Source organism: Schistocerca nitens, chromosome 7 (assembly GCF_023898315.1).
Source record: "Schistocerca nitens isolate TAMUIC-IGC-003100 chromosome 7, iqSchNite1.1, whole genome shotgun sequence".
NCBI classification, from domain to species: Eukaryota; Metazoa; Arthropoda; class Insecta; order Orthoptera; family Acrididae; genus Schistocerca; species Schistocerca nitens.
This window is the reverse complement of record NC_064620.1, coordinates 284,664,485-284,684,676: the sequence shown is the minus strand read 5'-3', so window position 1 is coordinate 284,684,676 and position 20,192 is coordinate 284,664,485. Positions and strand designations below refer to the sequence as shown.

The following is a 20,192-nucleotide window of genomic DNA, read 5'->3' as shown; positions in this document are numbered from 1 at the left end:
ACAAATAAATAACTAAAAAACAAAGGGCAGTAACTGGACGATCCGCTGTAGCCTCCGTTAACGTCGTACGGTAGGCGGAAGCCGCCTCTCGGTAAACAGAGTAATAAGCTCTGGGCGAGGAGCGAAAGACGGGAGGCGGTGTCCGCTAAGTTGTTGACCCTGCGCAGCGCCGCCTCCGCTTCCACCTCCGCCTCTGCCGCCCCTGGGCACGGCAGCGGACAAAAGGCGTGCGCGGTAGCCATGCATATTAATGGCCCCGGAGCCGGGCCAGCGCCTATTATCATTATTACCGCCATTATTCCGGAAGCGGCGCCGGCACGCGGGGGCGGGGGGCGGAGCGCGGGGGCGGAGGGCCGGCGCGCGCCATATCATCCGCTCGGGCAAAAGCGCGCTCATTTGCCGGCAATTATCATGCAAATGTCGCGCGCCCGCTCCGCTCCCTGCGCTCTTCTGGCGGGCGCCGCAAATTGGGCGCCAGATGATCCCGTGATTTACTCGTTAACTGCGCGCGTCAGCCGCAGACCCGGGCACTTGACTCCGGCTTGCCGCCGCCTTTTGTGCTCGCCCGCAGCCGCCGGCGCTGCCGCTGACACCCACACGGCGCCTGATCGCCGCTTTCTGCGTTCGCCGGTCGCAGCTGCACCAGTCGGCAGATCAGCTAGCGCTTCACAGCTGACGACGACCGCTGCGACCCACTGGAGGTCGATATCTTTACAGAATAAGCGAACACTACAAATACCGTACAAAATCGCATCTAATGTCTTGTAGAACTTACAGATACGAGAACACTACAAATACCAGACGAAATAGAATGGACGAAATAGAATGGCAGCTAACTCTAAATATAGATAAATGTAAATTAATGCAGATGAATAGGAAAAAGAATCATGTAATGTTTGAATACCCTATTAGTAGTGTAGCGCTTGACACAGTCACGTCGATTCAATATTTGGGCGTAACATTGCAGAGCGATATGAAGTGGGACCAGCATGTAATGGCAGCTGTGGAGAAGGCGGATAGTCGTCTTCGGTCCATTGGTTGAATTTTGGGAAGATGTGGTTCAGCTGTAAAGGAGACCGCCTATAAAACACTAATACGACCTATTCTTGAGTACTGCTCGAGCGTTTGGGATCCCTATCAGCTCGGATTGAGGGAGGACATAGAAGCAATTCAGAGGCGGGCTGCTAGATCTGTTACTGGTTGGTTTGATCATCATGCGAGTGTTACGGAAATGCTTCAGGAACTCGGGTGGGAGTCTCTAGAGGAAAGGAGGCGTTCTTTTCGTGAATCGCTACTGAGGAAATTTAGAGAACCAGCATTTAAGGCTGACTGCAGTACAATTTTACTGCCGCCAACTTACAAAGACAAGATAAGAAAGATTAGGGCTCGTACAGAGGCATATAGGCAGTCATTTTTCCCTCGTTCTGTTTGGGAGTGGAACAGGGAGGGAATATGCTAGTTGTGGTACGAGGTACCCTCCGCCAGCACCGTATGGTGGATTCGGAGTATGTATGTAGATGTAGATGTCGATGTAGTACGAGTGGCATCTAATGTCTTGCAGAACTGCGTTAGCACCAGCGCAGCGTAAATCCTCCTCATCAGGGCCGAGGTATACAGGATGTAAATGTTTACACCGTACCAGATCTGGTGCAGAGAAAGTCGACACAAACAGTTTGGTACATGGTATCTGCGGTCTATCAAACTGGAAAAAAGATCTTCTTGCCTGATGGCCAGTAAGTTGTGTTCCTCATTAAAAGTCCCATATCGGCCTTCATGTTGGGAACCTGACCTGTATCAAACATGAATGTTATTTATGTTGTCCTGCTTTCCCACGTGGTGAAATCTGTACCATTTTCCGTTATAAATATACCACTCATCCACTACCACACTACTGGCCATTAAAATTGCTACACCAAGAAGAAATGCAGATCATAAACGGGTATTCATTGAACAAATATATTATACTAGAACTCACATGTGATTACATTTTCACGCAATTTGGGTGCGTAGATCCTGAGAAATCAGTACCCGGAACAACCACCTCCCATAATAACGGCCTTGATACGCCTGGGCATTTAGTCAAACAGAGCTTGGATGGCGTGTACAGGTACAGCTGCCCATACAGCTTCAACACGATACCACAGTTCATCAAGAGTAGTGACTGGCGTATTGCGACGAGCCAGATGCTCGGCCACCATTGACCAGACGTTTTCAATTGGCGAGAGATTTGGAGAATGTGCTGGTCAGGGCAGCAGCCGAACATTTTCTGTATCCAGAATGGCCCGTACAGGACCTGCAACATGCGGTCGTGCGTCATCTTGCTGAAATGTAGGTTTTGGCATGGATCGAATGAAGGGTAGAGCTACGGTTCGTAACACGTCTGAAATGAAAGGTCCACTGTTCAAAGTGCCGTCAATGCGAACAAGAGATGACCGAGACGTGTAACCAATGGCACCACATACCATCACGCCGGGTGATGCGCCAGTATGGCGATAACGAATACACGCTTCCAATGTGCGTTCACCGCGATGTCGCCAAACAAGGATGCGACCAACATGATGCTGTAAACAGAACCTGGATTCATCCGAAAAAATGACGTTTTGCCATTCGTGCACCCAGGTTCGTCGTTGAGTACACCATCGCAGGCTCTCCTGTCTGTGATGCAGCGGCAAGGGTAACGGCAGCCATGGTCTCGGAGCTGCTGCAAACGTCGTCGAGCTGTTCGTGCAGATGGTTGTTGTCTTTCAAACGTCCCCATTTGTTGACTCAGGGATCGAGACGTGGCTGCACGATCTGTTACAGCCATGCGGATAAGATGCTTGTCATCTCGACTGCTAGTGATACGAGGCCGTTGGGATCCAGCACGGCGTTCCGAATTACCCTCCTGAACCCACCAATTCCATATTCTGCTGACAGTCATTGGATCTCGACCAACGCTAGCAGCAATGTCGCGATACGATAAACCGCAATCGCGATAGGCTACAATCCGACCTTTATCAGAGTCGGAAACGTGATGGTACGCATTTCTCCTCCTTACACGAGGCATCACAACAACGTTTCACCAGGCAATGCCAGTGAACTGCTGTTTGTGTATGAGAAATCGGTCGGAAACTTTCCTCATGTCAGCACGTTGTAGGTGTCGCCATCGGCGCCAACCTTGTGTGAATGCTCTGAAAAGCTAATCATTTGCATATCACAGCATCTTATTCCCGTCGGTTAAATTTCGCGTCTGTAGCACGTCATCTTCGTGGTGTAACAATTTTAATGGCCAGCAGTGTAAAACACCTACAGCCGTCCTTTTGCTTTTATTTTATTTTGTTGCAACCAGTTTCGACGCTTCAGTGCGTCATCCTCAGGTTGTTCTTGATGCGGCACGGCACGGCCAGTAGTGTATGTACGTACTGTGTTTCATGTCGTCCGTCATCTCATGTGATTATTCCCGTCCAACAATATCTCTGTTCCTTAGAAATTGTCAAGCAGAGTATTCCGTCCGGCTACTACCACAGTCATTCATCACGCTATATTCCTCGCTGAGCAGCAGCGGTAGTAACGGCCAGTGGCGAAGACATGCGGGCTGTCTACACAGTGGAGCGTCGACACGGCGCCCTGACTCGGCGATACTGACGCAGACGCCGACGAGACCCGCTAGTGTTGCGGTGCGGAGCGAGGATAGCCAGCAGCGTCACCTATCTTAACGGCAGGCCGCAGCGATGGCGTTGCCCGGGATCGACCTGAGGACCGACGACTGGAGAACAAGGGCGGGCGGTTGTCGCGGTCTTGACTGCCCTGGCTGGGCACACAGGCAGAGGTCCTTCCATCGCAGCTCGGTGGCGGCAGAGTTACGGCGACGACGTCGATTGACGCAGACATAGTGTCGTGATGGTCCAAATATGGTGTGCTGGTACGGATGTAGTTAAATACTACGCCCCCCTGCTGATTCCACGATAACAGCGGTGTTCCTCGGTCACGGCGAAACTTCTGGAGCGCATCCATATCCGGAAGGTGTGGCGTAACCGGCAGTCGGTCAGTCAAGCTGCGTGGATTACGTGACGTGGGGCTATTGCCTGGTTCCGACACTCGTGATCTGAAGACACATGAGATGATCACGCAGTTAAATACCAGCACCTGCTCTCTGGCTGTGGCCTCATTGAACTTCTGGACTCTCACTTCTGCTTCAAGATCCCCTATAATTTTCTTTCACATTACAACTGCGTCATAAAATAAACACATTGGAAAAGTCAATACGGCGATTTTCAGCCTTATGGTGGTATATGCTCCCAGTTCTCACTTTTAGCATTCCAGTATCACATAAATCATTTACGAAGGCTATTCAGAAAGTAAGGGATGATCAGTCGCGAAATGGAAATGTCACGATACGGAAACCAAAGTGAAAATCAAAACTGATTCATTTGCAACAGTTATCTACACCTTTCAGCTATCTCTATATAGTCAGCGCTCCGACGTAAGACCCCTGTCCTAGCGTTCTACCAGCTTTCCAATACCTTAATCAGAGAAGGCAGTCTCCTGTGCTTCCCGTAAATTTTCTACGCTCGATTACATTCCGTTGTCTGTGCCAAGATGTTCTCATCGTAGCCAGCAGTTTTTTTGGGCACAGGTTAAAATGAAGCGGGGCCAAGTTCGGGCTGAGATCAAAGCCTTCCCACGGAAAGCGCTGCAGGAGCGTCCTCAGAACTATCACGAAGAAGGAAATCCAAGACACTTGCGTTATGTACGGCTGAATGGCATCAGGCGGAATCTCACGTCAGGAACCCATACTTGACGGAAGACTCTATTTTCTAGGCATCTTTACGTGCTCACTGTGCGCTCAGAACTGAGAAGAGCGATGTGGCGCTATCTGCGGGCATACCAGAGACGCTGCCCAATACATCTGAGCAAAGCTTCTATGGATTTTCACTTTGGTTCCCCTTTCGATACCGACCGTTCCTTAATTTCCTAACAGTACTCCTATTTTTCCCCTCAATTACGCCCTCATTGCAATATGACAAATTAGATTTATCGTGTCATTGTGTTTGAACCACTTGCTGAGCTGCTGCTTATAATAGAGGAGATTAGTCAGGCTCCTCGGTCTCTTGTAAGTAAGAAGACAGCTAGAATGGTGTAAATGTTAACGTCCTCGATTCTAATCTGACACCTGGTCCGAATAATGGACGTTAAGAAACAAAATATGTCAACGAATATACGTCTCGGAATTTTGTACTGCTAATCAAATAATGCATTCCTTCCAGAAAAGTAGATACTTTCTTAGATTCCTGTTTGAAATGAACAAGTCAATTAAGACAATCACTTCTCTTCATTTCACGCAATTCGTCATCTGAGGGTTGAATACGTATTCATAGCTTTACTGGAGTGCATCTGAGTAAAAGGACAACACCGTTTCCTGTAGAATAAATACAGCCATGCTTAAATTTGCTCCAAGCATTTCTAGCGTCCATTTTTCCTGCGCGATACCGTGTTTACGTTAGCTGTCACAAATGAAACGTTTGTATTAGCACTTTTCTTGGAATGGATTGCTTGCATGTTGCCGAATTGTTAGAGAAAACAAAACTTTTTGTTTCTAGCAACAACTACGCATCTGATACCACTACCAGCACCTCTGCGCAACCTAGACCAGAAATAAATGTTTTTTTTCTCTCATGCGGTATCAGTTAGCGTAAAATAAATTTACGTCGGGCTGTGCTTTACGCGTAGTAATCACATCGGTAATGTTAGATAACTGCTCGAATATCCCGCACTGTGATCAATTAGACAAGCAGGACTGCAGACGGAATGTTAGGTCACGGACGGTAAATTTCCTTTAGAGGTAGACTGCCTCCACTAGGTACATTGCTCGGTCGAAGCTAGAAGTTCATGCAAAAGTGGTCGCCTCTGATTTTCGAAATGAAAGATAATTTTAAAGAATCAACAAAACAGTCATCAGCCTGTCAAGATTTAGTACATTTAATAGAATATTTCTTTTGTAGGTAGACCGTAGTAAACTTCGGCTGCTTGAAGAAGATATTACTTTAATTCAACCTCGTCGTTGTCAGAATATTTTCTATTGAGTTAATAACCGAAGGCGGTAGAAGGCCGAGTTATCTTTCCATAGTCAATTTCATTGTGAGGAATTTTTGCACAATAGACTATATTAACAAAGTTCAACAACTGATTTGATAATCAGCTACAGCTTTACGAATTACTAATTCTTCCATTTTTACCTGCCTCACTGCTCCAAACATGATATCTGGAGCAACTTCCACGCTTTTTATCTTTTCTATAGTTCCTCAATATTTTTACGTGCGACGAGTGAAAGTCTACAACACATTCTGCTGGGAAAGGTTTTCGCACATGACGACCATTCCCAAAACTTTTGTGACAAACAACCCTGAACAGACATTTCGGACAAAAAGCGATATCGAAAATCAGACCTTGAACTTAACGTCAATGTTGGTACGGACTAATATTGTGCAACTGTTGTTGTTGTTGTTGTGGTCTTCAGCCCTGAGACTGGTTTGATGCAGCTCTCCATGCTACTCTATCCTGTGCAAGCTTCTTCATCTCCTAGTACTTACTGCAACCTACATCATTCTGAATCTGCTTAGTGTATTCATCCCTTGGTCTCCCTCTACGATTTTTACCCTCCACGCTGCCCTCCAATGCTAAATTCGTGATCCCCTGATGCCTCAGAACATGTCCTAAACAACCGGTCCCTTCTTCTTGACATCCTCATTAGTTATGTGATGTACCCATCTAATCTTCAGCATTCTTCTCTAGCACCACATTTCGAAAGCTTCTATTCTCTTCTTGTCCAAACTATTTATGTTCCATGTTTCACTTCCATACATGGCTACACTCCATACAAATACTTTCAGAAACGACTTCCTGACACTTAAATCTATACTCGATGTTAACAAATTTCTGTTCTTCAGAAACGCTTTTCTTGCCATTGCCAGTCTACATTTTATATCCTCTCTACTTCGACCATCATCAGTTATTTTGCTCCCCAAATAGCAAAACTCCTTTACTACTTTAAGTGTCTCATTTCCTAATCTAATTCCCTCAGCGTCACCCGACTTAATTCGACTACATTCCATTATCCTCGTTTTGCTTTTGTTGATGTTCATCTTATACCCTCCTTTCAAGACACTGTCCATTCCGTTCAACTGCTCTTCCAAGTCCTTTGTTGTCTCTGACAGAATTACAATGTCGTGCAACTGTTATACAATAGTATATATTGGGAATTTAAATTTCACTGAATACAGAGTAAATAGTGAGAATTATATCAATATATCAACAGTCACAGTCCTATAATCATAAAAACACCAATTAAATATAGAAAACTGTGTCCAGAAGTTAGAAACTCCGTACACCTTGCCCAGAATATGTGGTCGCCCTGTTACTCTTCCATGAACCATATTATTCACGATACACTTCATGATGTGGAACCTCTCAACAGAACCAGCATAGAATATATATTTACATATAAAAAAGATAAAAAATATTTGTTTACAAGTTTTTCCGTTTAAAGGACTAATTATTTCTATTTCAGAATTGCTCTATAGTATAAAATGAGTTGTTACAGAGAAAAATCTTTAATCCACAGTTGAAATCACTTCACCTATCTGTCAGATATTTTATTTCCTTGGGCATATTTACACATAACAACGCCCGCATCTCGTGGTCGTGCGGTAGCGTTCTCGCTTCCCACGCCCGGGTTCCCTGGTTCGATTCCCGGCGGGGTCAGGGATTTTCTCTGCCTCGTGATGGCTGGGTGTTGTGTGCTGTCCTTAGGTTAGTTAGGTTTAAGTAGTTCTAAGTTCTAAGGGACTGATGACCATAGATGTTAAGTCCCATAGTGCTCAGAGCCATTGAACCATTACATAACAACACAAATTCAACACTCGACTGTACATGTACTTATAACAGTCATCCACGCGGTACTAATATGTCCCTGGCACTCCATAGCCGACCGGAGGAAGGCAACAGCAAATCGCATCCACTAGGACCTTGCCACGAGCAACGATGTAGGATCTGCATCCCTGCGCTCGTTTTCTGAATGTGAGACTGTATAGGCTTTTGACTAGATGTTATTTCTTGTTGGTGTACAAGGGTAATAGGGGTGGGATTTTTTTGACAGTACAAAACTGGATGAGCTGTATCTTTTTTTCTTGTCTATTAATGCCAGCCCATTTGTGCAAAAGTAGTAAGAAATTGTCAAGAAAAAGTATTTATTTTCTCTTTCAGTGGTTCTTTGCTTGATTTCACAAAAATGCTCGTATCTTCTGCAAATAGGACCACAATACTGGACATTAGAGTTGCTACACCAAGAAGAAATGCAGATCATAAACGGGTATTCATTGGACAAATATATTATACTAGAACTCACATGTGATTACATTTTCACTCAATTTGGGTGCATAGATCCTGAGAAATCAGTACCCGGAACAACCACATCTGGCCGTAATAACGACCTTGATACGCCTGGGCATTGAGTCAAACAGAGCTTGGATGGCGACTATAGATACAGCTGCCCATGCAGCTTCAACATGATACCACAGTTCATCAAGAGTAGTGACTGGCGTATTGTGACGAGCCAGTTGCAAGGCCACCATTGACCAGACGTTTTCAATTGGTGAGAGATCTGGAAAATGTGCTGGCCAGGGCAGCAGTCGAACATTTTCTGTATCCAGAAAGGTCCGTACAGGACCTGTAACATGCGGTCGTACATTATCCTGCTGAAATGTAGGGTTTCACGGGGATCGAATGAAGGGTAGAGCCACGGGTCGTAACACATCTGAAATGTAACGTCCACTGTTCAAAATGCCATCAATGTGAACAAGAGGTGACCGAGACGTGTAACGAATGGCACCCCATACCATCAAGCCGGGCGATACGCCAGTATGGCGATGACGAATACACGCTTCCAATGTGCGTTCACCGCGATGTCGCCAAACAAGGATGCGACCAACATGATGCTGTAAACAGAACCTGGATTCATCCGAAAAAATGACGTTTTGCCATTCGTGCACCCAGGTTCGTCGTTGAGTACACCATCGCAGGCTCTCCTGTCTGTGATGCAGCGGCAAGGGTAACGGCAGCCATGGTCTCGGAGCTACTGCAAACGTCGTCGAGCTGTTCGTGCAGATGGTTGTTGTCTTTCAAACGTCCCCATTTGTTGACTCAGGGATCGAGACGTGGCTGCACGATCCGTTACAGCCATGCGGATAAGATGCTTGTCATCTCGACTGCTAGTGATACGAGGCCGTTGGGATCCAGCACGACGTTCCGAATTACCCTCCTGAACCCACCAATTCCATATTCTGCTGACAGTCATTGGATCTCGACCAACGCGAGCAGCAATGTCGCGATACGATAAACCGCAATCGCGATAGGCTACAATCCGACCTTTATCAGAGTCGGAAACGTGATGTTACGCATTTCTCCTCCTTACACGAGGCATCACAACAACGTTTCACCAGGCAATGCCAGTGAACTGCTGTTTGTGTATGAGAAATCGGTCGGAAACTTTCCTCATGTCAGCACGTTGTAGGTGTCGCCATCGGCGCCAACTTTGTGTGAATGCTCTGAAAAGCTAATCATTTGCATATCACAGCATCTTATTCCTGTCGGTTAAATTTCGCGTCTGTAGCGCTTCATCTTTGTGGGGAGCAATTTTAATGGCCAGTAGTGTATTTCTGCTTCCTATCTCATGTAAAATGCCAGATCATTAATGTCATATATGAACAGTAACGGACCGACGATCGAACCCTGTCGGATTACCGCCCGTGACATCTCCCCATGCTTTTGTTTGAGTGCAGACCGATGGGAAGTAGCAGCGCTTGACAGTTCAGACTTTTAACAACGTGTGACAACCTGCTCCAGTTTCTCGTACAGAGGGATGGAAACGGTGAGGGCTGCAAATATTGCTCTGTAGTCACGCTGAAGTTCTTTGCTAATAGACGGGACTCCTTTTCCCAGGTAGTATAGAAGTGGCTGGTCTGGACAAATGAAGCAGAAGGTCGTCAGGCCAAACCACGAACGGAATCTAGGGCGGATTCTGCCGGCTGCAGACTTGTATTATCTGTGGCAAACGAGTCATCCCGAAATCTTTCAAACACCAGCGGAAGTGTAAACGCGATATCCACATCCAACATTTCACCACTTCACTAATAGCGCGAAAGTACGAAAGACAGGTGTTCAGCACTATCCACAGCATTAATTGCCGTTATTTTCTTTCAGATTATGAAAATCCTCAGGCAACTGCCCCTAGGATGGCGGCGAGTTTTAAGGCCTACACGCAACACGACTACTGCAATTTAGAACCTCGTTGCGATGTTAATTCCGCCCCTTTGTTTATGTTCTGACGCGGACGCTTAATGCTTGGCGCGCGCTCGACAAAGGAGACCCCTTGTCTGATGCTCATTTCTTTCTTTTTTACGCGTATGTATAGAAAATATTATGAAATCGTAACTCCCGTAATTTTTTACGCGCAAGTTTTGATAACGAATTCGAACGGAGGGCGCGTCGCTCTTTCGCTTCGCCGCGGTGGAACGCACACGACCGCACCCTCCTTTTTTTCTCTTTTTTTTGACCGCGCGTATTTTTTTCCACCGAGCGGGGGACGTGGCCATTGGCGCAAGTTTTGATTGCAGACACGGCCCGGCCCGGCACGAACCGGCTCTGCACAGCACAGCCACTAAGAGCGGGCAGCGGCGCGCTCATGCAACTTTAATTAACGATTTTAATGAGCGGCCTGGGAAGAATAACAGGACCGCGGCGCTCGCCGACCGCGCCCAACGCCTCCCACCTGTTAATATTTTTATTGAGGTCCTGACCCCCTTTTTTACTATTGTTTTCGCCATCAGCGAGCAGTAAAATGATTTTTCGCCTCTTTCCACTGCCCATCATGTCAAACTTCCCCTTACTCACCGACAACCGTTCGAAACAGCGATCGTGCTGCCCTGTGAGGTGTGTGTGATGCAGTTCTCCCTCTCTCAACCTCCCTGTGTGTGTGTGTGTGTGCATGTGTATGTGTGTGGGTATGCAACTTCTCGCCCAGTGCCAGGTTGTTTATAAACTGTAAATGTAATCATGGAAATAGTAAATACATGTAATCAGGGTACCTCATTATCATTGCAATAAAAAAACACAGTGCAGCCTGCAAAATAAACAGTGGAAAAGCGGTTATTTTGTTGCATGTGGTGGGGGAGGGCCGCGTTGCACTGCGTTTGTTTCTGATTCATTAACGCCAGTGGCTCTACCCATCCAGCCACTTCCGTTTTTTTATTTCAAATTAATTCATTTTATTTATTTTCATTTTTTTTTTCCGCTGGGCGTAGCTCGCATGCTGCCGTCCAAATTGTCGAGAAGGTAATGAGCTAAAACAGAGCTTCACAGCAGTCGAATGTTCATTCTGAGAATAACGTGTGAGAAATAACAGCGAAAAAAAATGTAAAGCTGCCGAAAATACTCTGCTCAAAACAATAACGTTAGCGAATGAGATATTTCAGGTTATGTGAAGATCAGCTTTTAATCTAGTTTTATGCCGCACATGTGAGGCTGTGATTCTCGCAAATGGTACTTTGGTTAGACTCACTTTACTGACAAGTTTGTTGGCTTCATGGGAATATGCTAACGAGAACAACGGAAGTGCCACGTAAACGAAAAATATTACCCCGATCAAATGGTTCAAATGGCTCTGAGCACTATGGGACTTAACATCTGAGGTCATCAGTCCCCTAGACTTGGAACTACTTAAATCTAACTAACCTAAGGACGTCACACACATCCATGATCGACGCAGGATTCGAACCGGTGACCATAGTAGGAGCGCGGTTCCGGACTGAAGCGCCTAGAATCCGGACTGAAGCGCAGTTTGGTCGAAACCACAGGCAGGTCAAGTTTGGGAAAGTCATGTTGCCTTTTTCCTTGACTGAAAGCGCCCGCTGCACATCGAATTTCTGGAACATGGGACCACAATTAAATCATAGCGGTACATGGACACTTTGCAGGAATTGAAGTGCAGCATCAAGTCCAAACGTTCAGGAATATCTACGGAGGAACCATTTTGTTGAAGGGTGATGCTTGCACACATGTTTCGACTGCTCTGAGGAAATTTCGTTAGATAACCCTTACATATCCTCCATACAGTCCCGATCTCTCCCCATGCGATTTCGACATCTTTGGAGCCCTGAAGAAAGATTTTCGTAGCCGTGGATTTCTTTCAGAAGAAGAGGTGCTTACCCGGGTACAATCATGGTTCCGTAGGCATTCGCAAACATTTTGCCATGATGATATTCACCGTCTTGTCTCACAGCGGAATAAATGTTCTAACAGTTACGGTGATTTTTTTGAAATAATAAACAGCTTACTTACTTTTGTTCCATGTGCCTCGTTTTCATTTTTGACTGCCCCTTATAGGATCAGATATAAAACTTTTATTTGCTAGAAGGTTTTCAGTCGAATATTCCGTACGCAGTGGGCGACGGCGTGGAACTATATTCAAACCTTTTCAGTAGTTTAGAAACACATCAGTCTGCTTCATATTGCACAGAGTGTTTTAAAATGATTAAACCAGTTTCGCAAGACTGCATCTGTTAGACATACACGGATACCCGCGCATCACAGTAACCGGCTTCCGGGATTCTATGAGGCGACCAACCCGATCGAATCCTCCCGTCGATTAACCACGAGGGTAGATGTGCCATGTAGCCTAAATGTGGTTTTTACGCGATTTTTCACATCCGACTAGGCGAATACATGGATCGTAACTACGTCCTGCTTCAGTCTGATGACTGGCAAACATTTCGGAAATGTCCACACACTCTCACATGGGATAGCAATAACATTAGACGCGGATAGGTGAGTTACGCAAATTCCATCTTTGGCCCCATCGATAATGGGGGGAGTGTGGACAGGAAGGGTATTCTGCGACTCTCTACCACGAACATTGCCAAATATAGATCGACATGAGGACTCTGTGAAGACAAATGACAGGGCAAGAAAAAAAGATAAGGCTACATCTCTTTAGCTGGCCGAAGTGGCCGTGCGGTTCTACGCGCTGCAGTCTGGAACCGCGAGACCGCTAAGGTCGCAGGTTCGAATCCTGCCTCGGGCATGGATGTGTGTGATGTCCTTAGGTTAGTTAGGTTTAACTAGTTCTAAGTTCTAGGGAACTAATGACCTCAGAAGTTCAGTCCCATAGTGCTCAGAGCCATTTGAACCATTTACACCTCTTTAAAAAAGAATGCCTTGACGGCAACTGTATACAGGGGACACAACAGTTAGGGATAACTTCTAATATCGTGTCGACACTTGTTTTGTCCGGCGTAGCGCAGTATCGGGACGTGACATGGACTAAAAACGACACTGGAAGCCCCATGCAGAAATATTGAGCAATAGACGTCCATAATTGTGAAATTGTTGTCGATGCAGAATTTTGTGCATCAACTGACCTCTCGGTTAAGTCCAATAAATGTTCGATGGGATTCATTTCGGGCGATCTGGGTGGCTAAATCGTTCGTTCGATTTATCCAGAATGTTCTTCAAACCAGTCGCGAACAATTGTAGCCCGGTGACATGGCGCATTGTCATCCATAAAAATTCAATCTTTATTTGGGAACATGGTTGCAGATGGTCTGCAAGAAACCGAACATAGCGATTTCAGTCAATGATCGTTTCAATTGGACCAGAGGAATCCAGTCCATTCCATGTAAACACAACCCACACCCACCAGATTGCACAGTACCTTGTTCACAACTTGACTCCATAACTTCGTGGGATCTGCCCCACACTCGAACCCTACCATCACTTCTTACCAACTGGAACCGAGGCTCATCTGACCAGGCTACGGATTTCTAGTCGTCCATAGTCCAACTGAAATGGTCATGAGCCGAGGAGAGGCACTGTCGTGCTAATAGCAAAGGTAGTCCCGTCGGTATGTGCTATCATAGCCGATAAACGTCAAATTTCGCCGCACTGTCCTAATGGATGCGTTGTCGTACGTCCCACGTTGATTTCTGCGGTTATTTCACACAATGTTGCTTGTCTGTTAGCACTAACAATTCTATGCAAACATCGCTGCTCTCGGTCGTCGCGTCGTTCGTGGTGAAAGGTAATGCCTGATGTCTGGTATTCTCAACACACTCTTCACACTGTGGATGTCGGAATATTGAATTCCCTAACGATTTCCGAAATTGAATCATTAATTATATATTTTATCGTTCCAGCGATAGCACAATAAATTCCTCGCCCTATATGTAGACAAAGACAAATGAAAAACATAGATGCCCCAATAATTTTATCTTGGAACTCCTCCATATAGTCCGTGTTTGCATAGAAAAACAACAATATCAGAAATTGAGTCCACCTTGATGCAAAACACCTTGTTATTCGTTTATTTCTTTATTTTCCCAAACTAGTTTCGGCGACAAATGTCACCATCATCAGTGTTTTTTTTTTTTTTTTTTAAAAATCTAAAACATGCAGAAAATAGCACCGTTATATGAACACAGTGGCACATTATTACATTTTTACTATGCGCTTTTTGAAATATAGTTTTCTATGGATACTATATTATTTATTGTATGTTACAACATGTTTTTGAGAATTATTGCCGCTGTTTGCGACATATTTTCTGTGCGCTTTTTTTGTTGCCGTTTTTACTCAGCGAACATCATGTCATCTACAACTGTGTGAGCGGCTGTTAGTAAACAAAATACTAAAAGGTGAACTTCGTATGTCAGCAATATACACTTGGGGTTGCGGTAGTGTTGTGGAATCCAGTTATTTGGTGTGTACTGCGCTGTCTTACTTTCCGAACATACCTCGTATCACCCCTAGACCTTTGATGCACTGTATATAAACACTCAGGAGTGTGATGCATAACTTTCAGTCTAAGCATTTTGTTCTCGTAAGGTAACGTCAGTATCTCTGTGCGTGTCTACAGGTGTGGTTCAAGAACCGGCGCGCCAAATGGCGCAAGCAGAAACGCGAGGAGCAGGAGCGGCTGCGCAAGCTGCAAGAGGAGAGGGCTGCCGCCGCCGCAGCCGCCTCCCAGCAGCCGCCGCCGCCCCCGCCTCCCCCGGCGGGCGCCGGATCGCCGCCCCCGCAGCACCCACGCCTGCACCCGGCGCTGCTGGTCGCCCCCAGGCACCACCACCTGCACGACGCCGACGACGACGGCTCCGACCTGGAGGTGGCGTAGGCGACGGTGCAGCTTCCGACCGAGAGCCGAACCCAGGACCGTATTATTGTCTACGGACCTCGCTTTGTGCAGGACGGTGACGGCAATGCCTCGGAACTGGCACTTTCTATACCGTCGTCATCTCTGACAGCTCCTGTACAATCTGATAACGACGTGTCTGACAGGGGTAGTCTATTCTGATTCTGTGTCATCACAAAGACGACGTTGACCATCGAAACACAGTGAAACGTGTGGAATAACTCCTGAAATCGTAACAAACGTTATTCAGTGATTCAAATCTGCACTTCAGTCTCACTTCTTGAAAGATTGTCGCGACGCTCAACGACTACAGTACTTGAGTTATGAGTTTGCCATTAATGAGGACGGTTGACGCCTTTCAAGTACAAATCCAGCTACTTCGTCTGCCTCATTCCAGTACGCGGCACTGCAGGCTGCATCTAGTCAACGTATTCAATCAGCGGCCGTGCCAGTGGTCCACCAGTGAAACTGTACAGGCCTCATTGGTCTCCTGGAAAGACTGTTAAATCACACCTTCAGCTTCGTAGGCGAATTCTGTACCTACGCCGTTCCCAAGTTACCACTAGCTCCAACTTAGCGATTGTTGAACGAAATTGTGGATTTATCAAAATTCCAATAGTTTCGGTGAGCGTTTTCTGTACAACTAACCTACTACGATTTGCACTTACGAGCCATATATTCCTCACTTGTTCGCACGAAAGGAAACCTCCAAAATGTGAATAATTGCTTTAAAAAAGCAGTCCATATTGACTGAATTCCTCAAATTACGTAAATTCGACTAATGTGTGAAACAGCCATATTTAGGTTTTTTAAAAGCTGTTCTACCTCTTCACCCACAGAAATAAAATTACCATTAACGTCCTTCAGTGTGGAAGAAATCGATATCGTAGAACAAATATATCTATGACAGCCATCCATTCTCTACATCTTTCATTTGCCTAAGCTTCATACAGGTAATGTCTGCAACTATAAGACGACTTACCAGCATTAGCATGTTATAGGCTTTGAACAATATTTATATGGTATCCAATATGACGCAGGAGATCGTGTGAATTCAACACGACAGGGAATTGTGGTGTTTCGACACTTTGTCGCTAGTAAAATGTCCGGTGAGTGAATTCCCTGGTACGAGCACATTAGTGGGCCAAAATCAGTTAATCGAAAGAAATGATTGCTGTACCAAAGACCAGAAACAGAGCACAAAATTACAGCTGGTTTAATGAAAGTCTCCGGGAACGTAAGAAGCTTACCTGAACTCCATGTTACGAAATATTTATAGGCGAGTTGAACTTCACTGCTACTACCAAACCTTTTTTATTTCTATTCATGTGAGATGCTGCTAATCTTGTTGATAAATAAACAAAAAAGTCTTAAGTCCAAGGACACTAATACGCCATTATTAACTCCATCTGCGGTATAACAGTTTAAGGTACCTTAGCAAAGTAAATAACTCTCTAAATTTGATACTTCTGACTGTCTGTAGAAATATACTTCTTTTCACGTCCTGTTCAATATCGAAGTTCCAAAAAGTTAACTCAAATTTCGATGAATTACAAGGAAGAGAACATAATGCACATGGGGGACTAATGTCATGTTCAACAGTTCATAAAACACTGCTGTTTTCAAAATCCATCGCATTTTTCGATGCACTAAGGAAATGCGTTTAGTTCACTTTTTATTTATACTTGTATCAGCACTTGAGAGCTTTACTCTGTACGTAGTGTTTGTAAGTAATGATTTTTCACTGTCCATCTTTTCATATCACCTTACCTCGAACGTCCGTTTTTTTGGTCTCATGTTTCATGAAAGCACTGGGTGGCTGTACGTATTTACGTATTCCAGCAGTTTGTTTCGCTTTTGAAATCATTTTTCACGACTTGACACTCTTTCAATTCGTAGGAACTCACCGGATCTCGTAGTGTTGCTGATCATTTAACACAAGAGAAAGTTTTCTGCCACCATTCACACACAGCCAATGAAGCATACGACTCGGATTAGTTCAACGCACATGATAACAATGATACGGAAACTACCACACTGACATATCAGGCACGATGGAGGAATGAAATAAGTTTGTTTATAGATAATTGGTTAGGGCTTTTGTGAGTATATCCCATTTTTTGATCTGAAATCAATGGTGAGAGGGAGATGCTACATATGTTTAAAAAATACTGGTCTCAATCCTTTGCTGGGATCCTTATCGTGTAATCAAGCAAGTGTTTATGACAGTGAAATATGAGTTTTTCTTGTTGTACGTGTGCATGAAATGAGCGAACTGCTAAAGAAGACTCGTTATCGGAGAGCTGCAGTCAACAGACTTGACTATCTGTTTCTTCGAAAAAAGACGTATGAATTTTTCTGTGAACATTTCGTCAACAGTTACTGGACGAGACCTTGTGCAATACTCTTCACCATTTCCAGTTATATTGTTCTTAGGAAAATGAGTTATTGTAATTCGTAGCTTCTTCTTCTCGGATAATGTCTGAACACTTAATGACATTTTAAATTACTTTAGAAACTAAAAACAGAGGCATAGCTATGTAATCCCCGACAACGGCAAGTGAGACTGCTATGCAAGGGTTGTGACTTAAAATATCCTCAGTCAATTGTGTGTGGCTGTAAACTGTTTCCATGTTTATCGTTTATTCGTATGGAAGTAAATGGTGAAGTGCTCGACGTATGAAATTTATGTGTTGTAATTTAATCAGTATTATCAATGAAATGTATAATTTGTTACAATAAAATACCGTTGTTTGCTGCATGCGAGTTTTATTCCAACCACCCTTGCTAGAAGAGTAGTCACGTACTTTTTCTCGATTATTAATATTAATTTTTTGCTATTCAGAACACATATAAGTACAATATATGTAATAACACAGTAAGACAAATAAAGTATAAAACAATACACAGTATATAGCTAACAAGCACGCTAAAACAATTTTACAAACTGCAGGAAGTTAGACGATATTAGTCCAGCATCCGGACATGAAGCGTGCGTTTGCTGCTCAGCAGCTTATACTGAGCATGTCAAGTGGAGAAGTGGTTGTGGGAGATGCGCCGTAGTTTAGATTTCTCCGATGTCATATTTATTGTCTTTTTTCTGCCGCTTCATAAAAAGTGTAAGAGAGCGTCAGTGAAGAATTACTGACCACCTCGTTATGGTCAGTTATAATGTTGTTCTTTAATTTGTGGTGTAAGTGGTGCTGATAGACAATAAAAGCGGGTTAAAACCTGTGAGCTATCTGAGGAGGTTAACCTTGCATTACTGCGCAACTGTTTCACCAGGTATCCAGTCTAGCTTAGCAAATTCCCAACCAGACTAACATTAATTATAATCTTTTAATAGTCATACGACATATATATATGAAAAGGAGAATTTAAATAAAATGAAATAAATCAGTTTATATTTGGAAATTTATTTTAACATTGATCATTGAAATTTCAGCATATTAAACTTGATTCATGACTAAACTGGTGCCTTATTTAGGATTGTGAAAATGTGAGTTTGTAATCTTACGGAACACATCAAATATGGAGCCAAGATTGGGAGACTGCATACAACACTGTATTCATAAAATAACACACAAAGAACGTTGAAAAATATGCAAGAGGAAATTAATCACAACCAACCGATTTAATTTTCACCCAAAGAAGTTACGTTCGTAGCATAATCCTGTCCGTCATGAAATTACCACACACTGGTATACTAAATTCATACTAACTCTCTGTGAAATCCTCCCGAAAAGAATAGCTGAGGGCTACTTTGATGATTACACCACATGCTTCACGTGGTCAACTTGGTTTACACAAAGAGTGTAACTCCACAATAATTTTGATAATTAAAATAAATTAGATCGAAAAGAAATTTACAAAAGAAAAACCTTGAACTGGTTACTTTCGTCTCACTATTAACCTAATGGGTCAAACAGTTGTATAAGCACGTGGTACTGGTCTCACAAAGTACACCCCACGTGGGTTGAACATAAAGAAAAGTTGCTATACTGAAAACTATTGTCAAGACGAGATGTTATAATCTCACGCACATTCGTATTTAAGATTGATAGTCTTAGTTAGAGTTACTGATCAGCACGTGGTTCCACTTTACTCACAAAGTAGTGACAAAGCGACTACCGGAAGATATTCTGAACTTCACACTCGAAATACACTGCGTTGCAATTTAAGATAACATTAGATATTTTAGAGATAAACCTGAAATAAAGGTGATTAAATTTTCAGTTAGGCTGAACTTAAGAAATCCATTGTCCTACGGACTTAGCAGACACGCGCTTAGCCGCAGATCTTACCACTTCAGACGTTCGCCGCGGACAGACTGCCGTGGTCCCTTCCTGAGGGTGGTTCACAAATACAAACGGAAGTGGCCAGAGAGGCAGCTTCCTATACCAACATGACAAGGGACGGACAGGACCATACTAAGAATAGAAACCTCTCTGCTTTTAGAAAGCGTAGCTAGCTGTTCCGACGTTGGTCCTACTGTTCTCTAGCAGACAGGCTTGTCTGCTACCCTCAAGCATGCAACTAGAAATACATTTGCTCATTCATCCGCTCACACAGAAGGGAAGGGGGATGACAGTATCTTATCATATACAGTATATAAAAGAAAGCGGATGTAGGTTCCGTATGAGACTGTGTGACATGAATTAATATAAACTGTGTTTTAAAGTGTATTAGTGTGACAGATCGTTCTTGTTTATGTGTAAAAGTAACACGTTCCACTACTCAGTCTCCTCCCAGATAGTCAGAAACGCCACAGTAAATTTAGACGAGGAATTTATGCCGTAAATGACAACAGATTTAAGAAATTAACATGAAAGGAATCCAACAGAGACCTTTAACAGTATTTTCAAAAAATTTGGAGAACATCATGTACAATAGGGTTTATACATACTTAGTACAGGAAAACATATTCAACAGCAAACAGTTTGGATTTCAAAAAGGACACTCAACTGAAGAA

At 44.1% G+C, this 20,192-nt stretch overlaps 1 protein-coding gene across 1 annotated transcript in view; it reads left to right on the top strand.

Moving 5' to 3' along the window:
- Positions 1-15,052, top strand: part of LOC126195576 (homeobox protein goosecoid-like) — a gene marked incomplete at its 3' end in the record, with an annotated part of 193,584 nt that extends 178,532 nt beyond the window's left edge. Inside the window, exon 3 of the mRNA XM_049934202.1 lies at positions 14,945-15,052. Coding sequence (XP_049790159.1) covers positions 14,945-15,052 — 108 coding nt within the window. The remainder of the gene's footprint in view (positions 1-14,944) is intronic.
- Positions 15,053-20,192: the final 5,140 nt, after the last annotated feature.